Raw genomic sequence first — 13,805 nt, forward strand, 5'->3', positions numbered from 1 at the left:
CGATTCCTTTCTACTTCCGGTGCGTTGCGTTCTCGCGTTTCCAGAGACCTGAGGCGGGGGTGGGGTTCTCATATTCTCGCGAGAGGCGGGAAAGAGCGCAGGGTTTGAAAGATGGCGGACGACGTGGACCAGGTGAGTGTCTTCTGAAGCGCCGTCTCCGAAGCAGCTTACTTGTTCCCGGGCCTGGTTCTGCGCGGGTTTGCCTACCAGGGTTGCGTTTTCCAGTCTCACAGAAAGGTGGCCAGTTGTGCCGCCTCTTTCTGGGTCTTCACGGCCTCAAATCTGCCTTTTGGCTAACCGCGCCCCCTCCGAATTTTACGTCGGGCCTTGAGATCTTTTACTGTTCGAAACCAGCTGAAAACTAATTATTCCTCACTCTCGCCACTTCCTTTCTCTTGAGTATATTTCTGTTTGCCAGATACTATTTAAAATGCATCAAATTAATACGTTGGCCCTTTTTTACTCCTCGCAATAATCATGAAGGGAGGATGCTGCTAAGTCGTGTCCGACTCCTGCGAGCCCGTGGACTGCAGCCCGCCAGGCTCTTCTATCCGCGGGGTTTCTCAGGCAAGAGCACTGGAGTGGGTTGCCGTTTCCTCCTCCAAGGGGTTCTTCCGGACCCCGGGATCGAATCCGCGTCTCCTGAATTGCCAGGCGGATTCTTTACCCGTCATTTGTAAACAGGGAAACTGAGAATTAGAGATGGCACGGTTTTTAATCCCAGTTTCCAAGTGTCAGAATCGGGAGTTGAGCCCACACGCCCAGAGTCACAGGCAGTGCCTTCACCCATTATTCTATACTGGATGCTAAATACTGATATATTCATCTTACGGGCCAAATGGCGCCCTAAACTCAGCCTGCCCTGCGCTGCATTCATAATCCTCCTTCAAACATTGATCTCTGCTTAGCATTCTCTCGTATGTGGTAGTCATTAAGTGTATGGTCTTCAGTCTACTAAATGATACTTGAAATAAATGTGAAGTCCCTGAGAGAGTGACTCCCTCCACCCTGAGATGGGGTCAGACAGTTCGGATTTTGAGGGAACAGAGTCATGTTATTTTGTCCTAACTCCTCTCTGTCTTCTTCGTAATCCAGCACTTAGTGTTGGGCACTGCTCTGCACCTTCATACACTGTCCTTCAAGCCTCACAACAGCGGTGTTAGGTAGGCGCTGTTGGTACACGCGTTGTGCAGATTAGGGGACTGGGGCGCCGGGGGGCTAAGCGCTCGCCCGCTGCCACACAGGGCGCGGGGGTCCCGATCCTTCACTCTAGTCCTGTAGCGCCACTCAGCCTGTTTCTTTCATCAGCAACAAACGACCAACACTGTGGAAGAGCCCTTGGATCTCATCCGGCTCAGCCTGGACGAGCGCATCTACGTGAAGATGAGGAACGACAGAGAGCTCCGAGGCAGGTTGCATGTGAGTGAACTGACCCCTGGAGACAGTGTCCCTCTCCCTCCTCCTCTAAAAGGTGGAAACTGTCTGCTCTGGAAGAGTGTGCTGACTGTTGACCGGAAGGAGGTGGAGAGTCACCCATATTTCTAAAGGCCAAATGCGGTGGTATTTTATTCATATTTTTAACATTTTTTCCTCTTAATGGAAATGGTGTATTTATTAAAGAACACTTTCATTTCTTTCATTTTTTCCTTTCTATTTTTTTGTCAATAACATTTACTTGCTCTCCATTCTTATTTAAGTGTTCTTTAAACTACTGACATATATATACATATTAACTTGTGTTTTGTTGTGAAAAATTTTAGATAGCACAGACACACGTAGAGTAAAAGTAGAATGCTATTTCTTCTACCAGTAGCCGTTCCTTCTGTTGGGTCTGTAATCTTCCAGGTCTTTTCTCTGTATTTACGTACATGAGCATGTGTCTGTGTGCAAATACTTGCACTGTATACACTGATGACTTTTCAGGATTCTTGACGCGGCAGTAGTGACACCAGAATCGTTTTCCATTTCTTGCTGCTAAAAGTAACGCTGCTTTTTATACGTAGACCTTTGTTTACATCTGCACATATAAATATTTCTGTAGGGTTGGTCCTTTGAGGTGGTTCCATTTATTCATAAAGAGAGTGTATTAAAAGATTTTGTCTCTTCTTGGTAACTTATTTCTTTGCTGAGTGTGTTCTTTTTATCATTGCCATTCTACCCTAAAGTACTAGTTTTTATCCAGCACTAAACCAGGTGCTGTTATTCTGAGTGTTTTGCCTGTAATATCTCATTTAATCTCTATAACAACTCTGTGAGTGCAGATACTCATTATCCCCATTTTGCATTTGAAGAAGCTCAGGCTCAGAAAGGTAAAGTTACTTGATTAAGGTGACAGCCAGTAGAAAGGAGGGCCAAACTAGGAACCTAAGCCATCTGACTTCCACTGTCTCTTCAGTACCATGATTCTACCTAATATGAAACCTAAAGGTAAAGAACCTCCTGTGCTAAATCTTAAATTGCAGAAAGGAAGATGAGCCCCAGGACATGGAATAGTGGCAACTTTGCAGAGAAAAATAGAACTGAGCTTTTTTACCTGGGCCAGTGGCACATAGACAGGCCCTCCCGGACGGACATGTTGCCTTAACTCTTGGAGGCTTCTTCAGCCCCTGTGTGGACTCGCTCCCCTCTGCACTGGATGCCCCCTCCCCGCCCCGCTTCTTCAGCCCCTGTGTGGACTCACTCCCCTCTGCACTGGATGCCCCTTCCCCGCCCCGCTTCTTCAGCCCCTGTGTGGACTCGCTCCCTCTGCACTGGATGCCCCCTCCCCACCCCGCTTCTTCAGCCCCTGTGTGGACTCATTCCCCTCTGCACTGGATGCCCCCTCCCCGCCCCGCTTCTTCAGCCCCTGTGTGGACTCACTCCCCTCTGCACTGGATGCCCCCTCCCCGCCCCGCTTCTTCAGCCCCTGTGTGGACTCACTCCCCCCTGCACTGGATGCCCCCTCCCCGCCCCGCTTCTTCAGCCCCTGTGTGGACTCGCTCCCCTCTGCACTGGATGCCCCCTCCCCGCCCCGCTTCTTCAGCCCCTGTGTGGACTCGCTCCCCCCTGCACTGGATGCCCCCTCCCCGCCCCGCTTCTTCAGCCCCTGTGTGGACTCACTCCCCCCTGCACTGGATGCCCCCTCCCCGCCCCGCTTCTTCAGCCCCTGTGTGGACTCACTCCCCCCTGCACTGGATGCCCCCTCCCCGCCCCGCTTCTTCAGCCCCTGTGTGGACTCGCTCCCCTCTGCACTGGATGCCCCCTCCCTGCCCCGCTTCTTCAGCCCCTGTGTGGACTCGCTCCCCTCTGCACTGGATGCCCCCTCCCTGCCCCGCTTCTTCAGCCCCTGTGTGGACTCGCTCCCCTCTGCACTGGATGCCCCCTCCCCGCCCCGCTTCTTCAGCCCCTGTGTGGACTCACTCCCCTCTGCACTGGATGCCCCCTCCCCGCCCCGCTTCTTCAGCCCCTGTGTGGACTCGCTCCCCCTGCACTGGATGCCCCCTCCCCGCCCCACCCCGCCTTCTGTTTTGGGGCCTCGTCTGTGGATCTTTGCCCTTGTTGGTGTGCTTTGCCTGGCACTTCCCTGTGTTGCTAATTGGCTGCTCTTATTTTGATGTGAGCTGGTGAACCATTTAACACTTGACTAGAAGTAACTGAAGTGGGTTCTAAACAAGACCCTCTGCCCCCGCTCTGGAGGTTCACCATTTGGTCAGATGCCTGAGCTTTGGAGCGTAGATTGAGGGCATCCCTGAGTATCCGAGCTGCACTGTTTGCTGACTGTGCTGAGCAGTTAGTTCTGGTGAGGCTGTGAGATGCGCAGGTGCTGCTCCACGCGAGTTTACTCTGTGGTGTTGTCTGGGACAGGGAGGTTTGAGTGACAGCATCTTGTGCCTTTATGAAACCAGTGCTGTCATCTTAGCAGTTACAGAATTTGTTTTCCTTTACTATACAAAACTTCAAATTATTTTGAGTAAATTCATCTTTGACCATAAACAGTTTTATATTTGTGTTAGGTCAATTAAGTAATCGTGGGAGATGGTCTGCAAAGAAACAGTGTATTAGCACAGCAGGGTTATTTTTTATTTGCATGTAAAGTTTGTGGTGTAAGTTAATGTTATGTGTTACTTGTAATTGATCCATTTGCATATTGTAAGCCCTGTTTATTTTTTCCTAATTTGCTTATTAAATTTCTTGGTCCCTCACCTTCCCACTTCAGGCTTATGATCAGCATTTAAATATGATATTGGGAGATGTGGAAGAAACTGTGACAACTATAGAAATTGATGAAGAAACATATGAAGAGATATATAAAGTAAGTCATGCAGTTCTAGTCAACACGTTCAAAATGTCAATTCTCAGAATTCAACAACTTAATACTTATTTATGGAAAGCCTTTCATGTTTTGATACCTATTCATGGGCTCAGTAGAATGTAACAATTAAAAGCAAAGGCTTTGGAGTTGGACAGACCTGGGTTTCCAGTGTTGGCTTGGCCGCTTCCTACCTGGGATATGTTGGGCAGGAAGTACCTTTGCGACGTGACTTCCTCACTGCTGGGCAGGAACACTGGTTACTTCTGTTTGGCTTGCCAGGATGCATTGAGATACGGCTGTGAGTAACGTTAATACAGGACGATGTTTTGTTTGATGTGAATTTATCTATCAGTACTTGTTGGAAACTAAAACTGAGAAATTAAAAAATATTAACTCATTAAAACAATAAATCTATTGCATGTTGACATAAGTAACATTCTCATGAATACTGACTATATTTTCTGAAACAAAACATTTAGTGAGGAGTGTCTTTGTTTTATGTTTTGCAAATGCTTGTCTTAATAGACAACATTTAATTGCATCTTTTCTTCTGCATTTAATCTGTTGTGCTACGCTGTGGTTGAACATCACACAGATAGGTTAACTGGGATCGACAGAGTGTTTTTGTGGATGCTTGCCTTTGATGCTACACCCAAACTCAACGAGCAGTAGTTTCTTAAAGGTTAGTTGTAGTGTGGAATCTAAGACTACATCGGTGAACCTCCGTACTCTTGTTATATGTAGGTTCATTGGTACCTTGCACTTGGAATGGATCTTGTATATATGCATAATTTTGTTACATCAAACTCTGGTCATTTGGAAAGTATTAGTTCACTGAATTATGCAGATCTTCCATATATTGGCACATTTTATTCTTCAGTCTTGTAAGTATTGAGAAGCCATCTCTGACCCTCCTCTAGTATCGTGCTTTCCTGTGTAGGCTCAGGCCACAGGGCCGCTGGGATTCATGTCTTGACTCTGTTGCTTACCAGCTCTATAATTTTATCAGTTACCCAACTTGTCTGTGACTGAGTTTCCATGCCTGTAAAATAGGGATGGTAATACCGACTCATTTCATACTACGGTTGAGGATTCATTGAGAGATTCCGTGAAAAGCCTTTAGACGGCGACAGGCACATAGTAAGTGCTCCGATGTTAGCCTTTGTTGGTTTTTGTGCTTCTGCTTTATCCCGGCTCTCCTCTTTTCAGGCACTCTTGACTCCTTGGCTAGTGTTCTTTTTCCTTCTGAACATGGATGGATTTTTTTGTTTTAATGTGTGTTTTTCCCTCACACGTGTTAACTGGTAGTCACTGTCTGCTATAAGCATCAGTCTGTGATGACAGTACAGCATAAAAGCTTGAGCTCTGGGTGAGCAGATCTTTGTTCACATCTTGGCTGCTGCTGATGAGTTTTGTAACCGTGGGCAAATTCTAGAAATTCTCTAAGCCTCGAGGACCTGCTCAGTAAAATGCCAGTACAGTAATTGTGCCTTCCAAGATGCACTGCATTTGGTGCTTGCGAAGCTGGCAGCAGGTGATGGGTGGTGGCCATTATGATTATGGATAAATCTGTGTCTTTTCTGAGCATCTCTCTTTTCTAATATTCTTACTGCATAAATACCCACTTTGGATGTTATCTTAAACTCAGTACATCTAAAACTAGACTCCTGGTGTTCTTCACCTTCAAAATGAGGTCATTCTCAATTCCTTGTTTCTGATCGTGACTTTCTTAGTTATTTGGACCCTTTATCTCAGAGTTTTGTATAACAAGTCAGCCCAAACCTTAGTGTCTTAAAAGCACATCCACTTACCAGCTTGCAGTTTCTGGGGGTCAGGTGTTCAGACTCAGCTGGGTCTTCTGTGTTAGGGTCTCTCATGAGGTTGCACAGGGTCTGGGGTCTCATCTGAAGACTACAGTTGGGAAGGTTCCGCTGCTAAGCTCACTTTGATGGTTGTTGGGAGGATTAATTTCCTCAAGAGTTTTGAAATATGGGCAGACCCAGAGCTTGTTAGAAATGCAGGTTCACAGGCTCCACCCTGGCCTATGGAGTAAGGATCTCTGGGCATGGAGCCAGAAAATGGCCTTAAAAGCTGTTAAACAGGTGACCTTATGCACAGTAAAACTTGAGAACGCTGAGAGATACAAAGAGTTAGATCCATTCATGGCTGACAGATAGGTATACTTGATTTAACATACTAAATTTATAGGTATTACTTGAATTTACTGTTCAGGGTTCTCTTTTTATGTTCCAGTACCTAGGAAGCTCATAAAACATAGTTTTTACATGTTAAAAAAAGTTCTGGAACCCTAGCTATTACCAGTACTTTCTGCCTGGCACAGAAACAGTTCTGTCAGAGCTACATGGAGTCAGCTGTACAGATTCCTGTTAGCTAAGAAGGACAGGTTGTCACTGTCCCTCCCGCCTGCACTGCAGGAGAGCAGGGACAGGATGTCCGCCACCATAAACACTCGCTTTCAGAAAAGGGGAGGACCCTGAGCAGTCACTGGTCCTTCAGTGATGATCCCCTGGGAGGCGTGAGTAGTGAAAGTATGACCTGTGCGATATTTGGGACATACTTATACTAAAAAAACCTTACTCTTTCTTTGTTTAGAACTCTTTATTGGTTACCTGTATTTTTATTGTTAAATATGGGAGCTGCAGAGTGTTGACAGAAACACTGAAGTATGCTGGGATATTCAGTTTGTCAGAGGCTTTTGTTAGCCAATCACCGGATCCTTTGTGAGTGCCATTTCTTTAGAACTTAGGACTTCTTGTGTTTCCCGTCTGTTTCTTTCCAGCCAGCTCTTTGGGCCCGTAACCCCGAAACCCTTCTCTCGGTGAAACTCGCAGAGGCCTTTGTGTCTCTAGTTACCCACCTCTAACGTGGGCTCCTCTACAAAGTAGTGTTGGCTGCCCCAGGTCACCTGCTAATGTAAACTTGGATGGGGAGGCAGCACCCTTATCTCGTCTTCCCCTTAGGGCTGAGTTTGTTTAACTGAGAGCATGGACAGGGCTGCTTTGTGCCTCGGAGCTGTTTTTCTTGCTTTTTGTCCACAGTTTGGAGTCTAAAAACAGTTGGCTTTTCTGACCTTATGAATTCTGTTTCTTATCATCGCTGCTTGAAAACCTGCTAGTTATCGCCTGAGCTCATCTCTTCCTTACACTGCCCTGCCCAGCGCATCAGATTAACAGCAACACTACCAATGTTTGGCTTTTTCCAACCTTTTCCCCAGAACCTAGGTTTGGGACGTCTTTAGGCTACTTTTTAGCTACTTTCTAGGCAACAGTTTTGGGACTGCCCTGGTGGCTCAGACGGTAAAGCGTCTGCCTACAGTGTGGGAGACCTGGGTTCGATCCCTGGGTCATGAAGATCCTTTGGAGAAGGAAATAGCAACCCACTCCAGTACTCTTGCCTGAAAAACCCCGTGGACAGAGGAGCGTAGTAGGCTACAGTCCATGGGGTCGCAAAGAGTTGGACACAGCTGAGCCACTTCACTTCAGTTCACTTGAGGCAACAGTTTACTGAGGCGTGAGAAGATTTCAGACCTTCCTTGTCTGTTTCCTTACTGCCTAGGGCTCGTCCCCTGGCTCACACAAAAGATACCCATTCCATACGTGAGTGGATCAGCGCCACAGTGAAGCAGCAGGGGAGGGTTTTATTTGTGCCCACAGTCTCTAGCGAGGCTTTAGCTCGGTGCACCAGCCCTGCTCGTGCTCAGTCAGGGACCCCGGCTTACTGGCTCTGCCGCCCCCAGCGTTCTCCGTAGTCTGAGTCCATGTCGGGGAGAGACCCCAGAGGGGCCTTTGTGGGAGGCTTAGGGTCAGCCGTCACTCCTGCTCACTTCTCACTGGTTAGAACCCGGGAGTGTGAGGAATGTCGAGCTGTGTGAGCTGTGTGCCGGGAAGAGGGGGGACGGGCTGCCTGGATGGCTGCAGCCCCTCCCCCGGCTGTGTTCCAGGAAAAGAAACACTCCGGAGATGGTTCTTTGTGTCACAAAGGTAAGTGGCCAGGGTTTTAAAGCCATCTGTTTGTGTTACGATGAATCTGTGGGTTTTTGTTTCCAAATTTCTATCTCAGAAAATGAATACCACTACTACAAATTTGTACAAATGGGTTCTGTGTTTTGTTTTTTTTTCCCTCTTCCAGTCAACAAAACGGAATATTCCGATGCTCTTTGTACGGGGAGACGGTGTTGTGCTAGTTGCCCCGCCACTGAGAGTTGGCTGAAATGGAGAATTTATCCTGTGTGGAAGATGGCTATACTGTGATTGCCTCTTTGAATGTGGAAGATATTCAGGAGAGACCAATGTACATCTTGATACTAAGAAATAACCAAGAATTCTTCCACTCCTGAAATAAGTTGGTTTGTAGATAACTCACAAATTCTTCAGCTAAACGGCATTTTTATTTTTATCCAACCCTTCCAATAAATGCGATCATCAAGATACAGAGCTTTTTCAGGAATTGATTTGCTCCACTGTTTTTTTGCACAATTTTTGGGTTTCTTCTTTAAATTAAATGTGTCGTTTCCACTTTGGTTTTTAACGTGGTCTCCTGTCTTGTGAATTCTTTAAAAGAAGCACGTCTTCCGTTCAGTTGTCCACTTGTTCTGCGTCTGCTGTATTTGCAGCACCAAGTTGAGTCCCGGGAACTGCAGTTTTGTGGATCTGTGTCCCTCCCTGGACCCTTCGGAAAGGCACTTGTTGAGGCGCAGTGACTGCCAGGCAGTGAGGGCTGTGCTGGTGGTGGCATACGTGTATGGGATGCCGTGAGCACGCAGGGACCAGCGCCCGAGCCAGAACCACCTGGCTGGGCAGGTGTGGTGGTGATGCCGTCTCATCGGAAACACTAGCACTGCGGTGAACGGTGAAGCCCGGTGCTGTTCCTTCTGTCTGGCCTGATTTTCTAAGGTCGGGCTTCAGTGGTGGTTGATCCATTATCTAGCGCACTGTGCCAACATGCAGGGTTTTAAGCCATGTGCGAGAAAGATGCTTTCGTTAGACATTGTATAAAGTGGTTTCATTTTCTTTATTGTGCCTGTTCCTACAAGTTAATGGAGACGAGGAAAACAAGTGTGGGCAAGCCGACAGAGGCTTATCTATGTCAGAAGACAGGAGAAAACCTTCTGCATCCGCACACTTGGTCCAGGCTTCAGGGAGTCCCAAGAGGGAGCCTGCTTCCAGCAGCCTCTTCACTGTTGAAGAAGTGGGACTGTGTTTGTGATGGTGGCGAGCGGTCGATCCTCTGGATCATCCTTCCTGAACAGAACACTGTTTCGGAGCCGCTGTCGTCGGTCCGTGTGATAATTGCCATCTCTTGTCAGAGTGCACCGAGCAGAGGCATTTTGTGCCTGTCTTCTCTGGCATCCCCTGTGGCACGTCCTGCAGGACGTGACGAGAAGCTGAAGTTCCGTGAGCTCTCAGTTCTTGCCTGTGGGTCCCAGGCAGTTCCCGGGGGAGCGTGCGGGCAGCCCTGGCTCCTGATGTCCACCACAGGCTGGTGATGGCCACTCCGATTCTCTCCCTGTAGCATCTGGTATCTGTGCTTAATTCTTGAATGCTTTCTCTATTCTTTGCTTGGTCATCTTTCTGTGTTTTCTCCTAGAGTTGATAGGTTACATAGAACTGTTTTTGGCTGTGAGGACTACGTTCTGCACACACTATGTTTCTAAAAACCATGGACCTTACCATCTGACCCAGGTGCCATCGTGTGCACATAAAACCCAGCTGCTCTATACAAACGTCTGCTTAGTCCTGGCTGCTAAGATACAGGGGATAGGACTTCCTGGTGGTCCAGTGGCTGGGACTGCGATCTCAACGCAAGGGCTGTGGGTTCCATCCCTGATAGGGAGCTAGGTCCCACATCCCACAACTAAAGATCCTGCACACCACAGCGGAGACTGGAGATCTGAGTGCTCAACCAAGACCTGGCACAGCCAAGTAAATATTAAACAAGTGTATCTGCAGGATAACCCTCTGCATGTCCCCAGACGGGTTTTGCGAGCCCTTACGGAGCTCAGGCTGCCTGCCTGGAGGGTTGGAGCTGGGGCCCAAGCCACAGTAGGGGCCATTCAAGCAGCTTCCTGCCAGGCTGCTTCTCCAGGCCTAAAGGGGTGCTGCCCTCAGAGGGTGCAGTCAGAGGGCCCCAGAGCCGTGCCTTGGATTTCCAGGGCTGCACGGCACCCTGAGCTCCAGCCAGCTGGACGGCCCAATGTCACCGGAGCTGGTGACTGGTAGTTTCTGTAACGTGGTATCACATCACTCAAGGGGGAGCCTCTCAAGCAGATGCCATACCTGGATCCCCGTGTTGGTGGCTTATGGTCCCGACTTGTGGTTCCCCACGAACAAGGATGGACAGACAAAATGTGCGGGTACATACTCAGCATTGAGGTGACACGTGCCCCAATTGAAACCTGAGTAACTTGAGCTTCCCAAGTAAGACTAAAAGCATCAGCTGCAAATAGGCACTTTTCATACATTTTAAATAGTGGTTTTTAAAGGTCTGCCCAAACTAGGCTGTTTTCACACATCCTTCTGTGACAGATGTAGGCACATTGTGGAGCTATTGCAGGTTTGGTTCCAGACCCCCACGATAAAGCGAGTATCACTGATGACAGATTACCATGACAGTGAAAAAGTTTGAACTGGTGCAGGAATTATGAAAATGTGACACAGAGACATGAAGTGAGCAAATGCTGTTGGAAAAAACGCTCCAGGAAACTTAATGCAGGGTTGCGCAAACATTCAATTTGTTAAAAAAAAAAAGCAATAAAGTGAAACACGATCAGCAAGGAATGCCTGTAATACATACCTACGCTTTAGCCTGCAGTCGGAGGGGAGGACTGTTCCACTGGGCGAGCGGTTGCCAGCTGTGAGCAGTGCTCACCTGCACTGGGTGGCAAGTCACTGGCAATGCCGGGAGTCACCCCGGCAGGCTCCAGAGGCTCGGTGATGCTTGTGTCCCTCGGCTCTGGTGAGCTGCGTGGATTTCATTCTTGGGCAGGCCCTTCCCAGTAGCAGATCCAGGATTACAGCCAGCTGCTTGCCAGCTGCTGAGCTTTCGTTTTCGACTGGCTCACGTGCTGGTCCCTGCCTAGCCTTCTTGGCGAGGAGAACCCAATATATGTTAGGATCAGAAGAGCAATGGTCCCTGAATCGCTCACTCAACTATTACGTGATCTCACAGTTACAAGTGTTTTGCAAAAAAGCAGGAAAAAGAGAAAAGATAACGTGTAAAGGGCTTCCCCGGTGGCTCACCATCGAAGAATCTGCCTGCAGTGCAGGAGCCACAGGGGACTTGGGTTCCATCCCTGGGTTGGGAAGATCCCCTGGAAGAGGGCGTGGCAACCCGATCCAGTATTGTTGCCTGGAGAATCCCATGGACAGGAGCCTGGGGGGCTGCAGGCCATGGGGTCACACAGAGCCGTCCCAGCTGCAGTGAGTTGGCACGCGTGCACCATGTGCAGAGGCCTTCATGCTATTGCATCCGGGGAAAAGGGGGTCAGAGGACTGCCGTTCAGCACAGAGATCTGAGAGGAAACCCAGCGGGGTAGCTGAACCAAACTTAAGATTCCTGAGGGGAAAACCAACTGAAGGGCCATTGGTTTCTAGAAAGGATTTATCAAGTTTGCAGGTGCTACACAGATAGAGAGCCTGAGGGCCCTGAGAATGTAAGGATAACAAATACGACCTTCGTCAGGCAAAGTGCCCCAGAGGTTACAAAATTAGAAGTTAGATGGTGTATGTGAGATGGACGCTTCTCAATTAGACGTTGTTTTTAACGTGTTCAACAACAGGGACGAGGGCAGAAGCATGGAGGTGAGAGGATGCAGCTCTTCCGGCAGCAGCGCTGAAAGCGAGGAACCTAGAGGACGGCTTCCCAGGTGACTCAGCGGCAGAGAATCTCCCCGCCAGTGTAGGAGATGCGGCTTCGGTCCCAAAGTCGGGAAGATCCCCTGGAGAAAGGTGGCAGCCCACTCCAGTGTTCTTGCCTGGAAAATCCCATGGATGGAGGAGCCTCTTGGGCTACAGTCCGTGGGGTGCCAAGGAGTCGGACACGACTGAGTGAGCACACTGATTGGTTGGGCCTGAGCCACGTGCCCATCATAGAACTAAGGGTCAGATTATCCACCTAGGGATAATCTGGTCTGAGTGAGGAGAGGGGTACTTCTCTGAAAGGAACCAGGGGAAAGAGTGGGTGGGAGCTGGAGACAGAGTGCCTGTTATATAAGAATAACTTGCCATCTCCCCTAACTTACACAAAAATAGAGCCTTTGATTATTAATGAATTATTAGTGGCAAAGTTTTTGGAACAGACTTCATAGCAGAGATGTTATGATTGGAAGTCACTGCTCTGGAATCTATTAACAGGCCCTCGAGTACCCTGGGGGGGTCAGTGTGCATGCAGCTTAGGTGTTTCATGACTGGCTGGAGAAGGAAATGGCAGCCCACTCCAGTGTTCTTGCCTGGAGAATCCCAGGGACGGGGGAGCCTGGTGGGCTGCCGTCTGTGGGGTCGCACAGAGTCGGACACGACTGAAGCGACTCAGCAGCAGCAGCAGTGACAGTAGCTGGAGCCCTCTTCGGGGGCTGAGCTGGGGGCCTGCAACATGAGTGTATTCAGCTGAGAGTAAGCACTGGGGTCCTTGGAGCTCTGAGGAAGGCGGGTTATTTGCATGATGTGAGTGAGAATGAGTCCCACCCAACAAGCGGCTTGTTAGCAGGTACCGTCGTCTCAACCCCTGGGCCCAGGGCCTGGCCAAAAGCGTGTCCCCAGGAAATGCTGAATGACTGAGCAGTTAAACTATAAGAAAGCCAGTGACAACCCTACCATTGGAAAGAGTAAATGGTACTTTTTTTTCAGCTTTATTGAAGTGAAATTGATATAATTGTGAGGTATTTCAAGTGGGCATTGTAATGATTGGACGAATGTATACATTGTGAAGGGATCCCCACCTTCTGGTTATGAATGCATCCATCACCTCATGTTCGTCTGTGTGTGCGTGTGGGTGAGCACTTTCTCAGCAGATTTCAGTGTGGTCGGCTTAGTCACCATGGTTCACACTGAACTGTCAGATTCACTCATACCTGAGAGTCTACCCCTTCTCTGCCATCTGTGTCTCCCCACCCTCCAAACCTAGAGACCATTTTTCTAAGAGTTTGACCTTTTCCTTTTTTTTAGATTTCACATATGGTACATGCAATGTCTGGCTTATTCCACTTAGCATAATGCCCTCAAGGTCTGTGTTGTTGCAAATGGCAGAATTTCTTCTTTCCTTGTGGCTGAGTAACAGTCCATCATATGCACATATGCGTGTTATCACTACTGCTTTATCCATTCAGGGCAAAGGGTTCCTTCACAGGTGAGCTTTGTGTACTGCTTTCCAGACACTTGTGATGTCCTGCCCACAAGTGGACAGTTGCCCTTCTAGCCATCTTGGCCCATTGCCATTTACCTGAGAACCACAGTAGACACCTCAGTTCAGTTCAGTTCAGTCGCTCAGTCATGTCCGA

General features: G+C 48.6%; 1 protein-coding gene across 1 annotated transcript; it reads left to right on the forward strand.

Moving 5' to 3' along the window:
- Nucleotides 1–26: 26 nt before the first annotated feature.
- Nucleotides 27–8,839, forward strand: LSM3 (LSM3 homolog, U6 small nuclear RNA and mRNA degradation associated). Its single transcript, XM_027522803.1, has 4 exons — nucleotides 27–132; nucleotides 1,309–1,419; nucleotides 4,196–4,291; nucleotides 8,441–8,839. The coding sequence occupies exons 1-4, from the start codon at nucleotides 112–114 to the stop codon at nucleotides 8,519–8,521; spliced, it is 309 nt and encodes a 102-aa protein (XP_027378604.1). The 5' UTR covers nucleotides 27–111; the 3' UTR covers nucleotides 8,522–8,839.
- The last annotated feature ends 4,966 nt before the right edge of the window (nucleotides 8,840–13,805 follow it).

Source organism: Bos indicus x Bos taurus, chromosome 22 (assembly GCF_003369695.1).
Source record: "Bos indicus x Bos taurus breed Angus x Brahman F1 hybrid chromosome 22, Bos_hybrid_MaternalHap_v2.0, whole genome shotgun sequence".
Taxonomy (NCBI): Eukaryota; Metazoa; Chordata; class Mammalia; order Artiodactyla; family Bovidae; genus Bos; species Bos indicus x Bos taurus.

Bases quoted from the DNA above. Each gene is read 5' to 3' on its own strand.
- LSM3 (XM_027522803.1), top strand. From the start codon at position 112: ATGGCGGACGACGTGGACCAG. The intron at 133-1,308 runs GTGAGTGTCTTC...TTCTTTCATCAG, and splicing joins TGGCGGACGACGTGGACCAG to CAACAAACGACCAACACTGT. The intron at 4,292-8,440 runs GTAAGTCATGCA...TCCCTCTTCCAG, and splicing joins CATATGAAGAGATATATAAA to TCAACAAAACGGAATATTCC.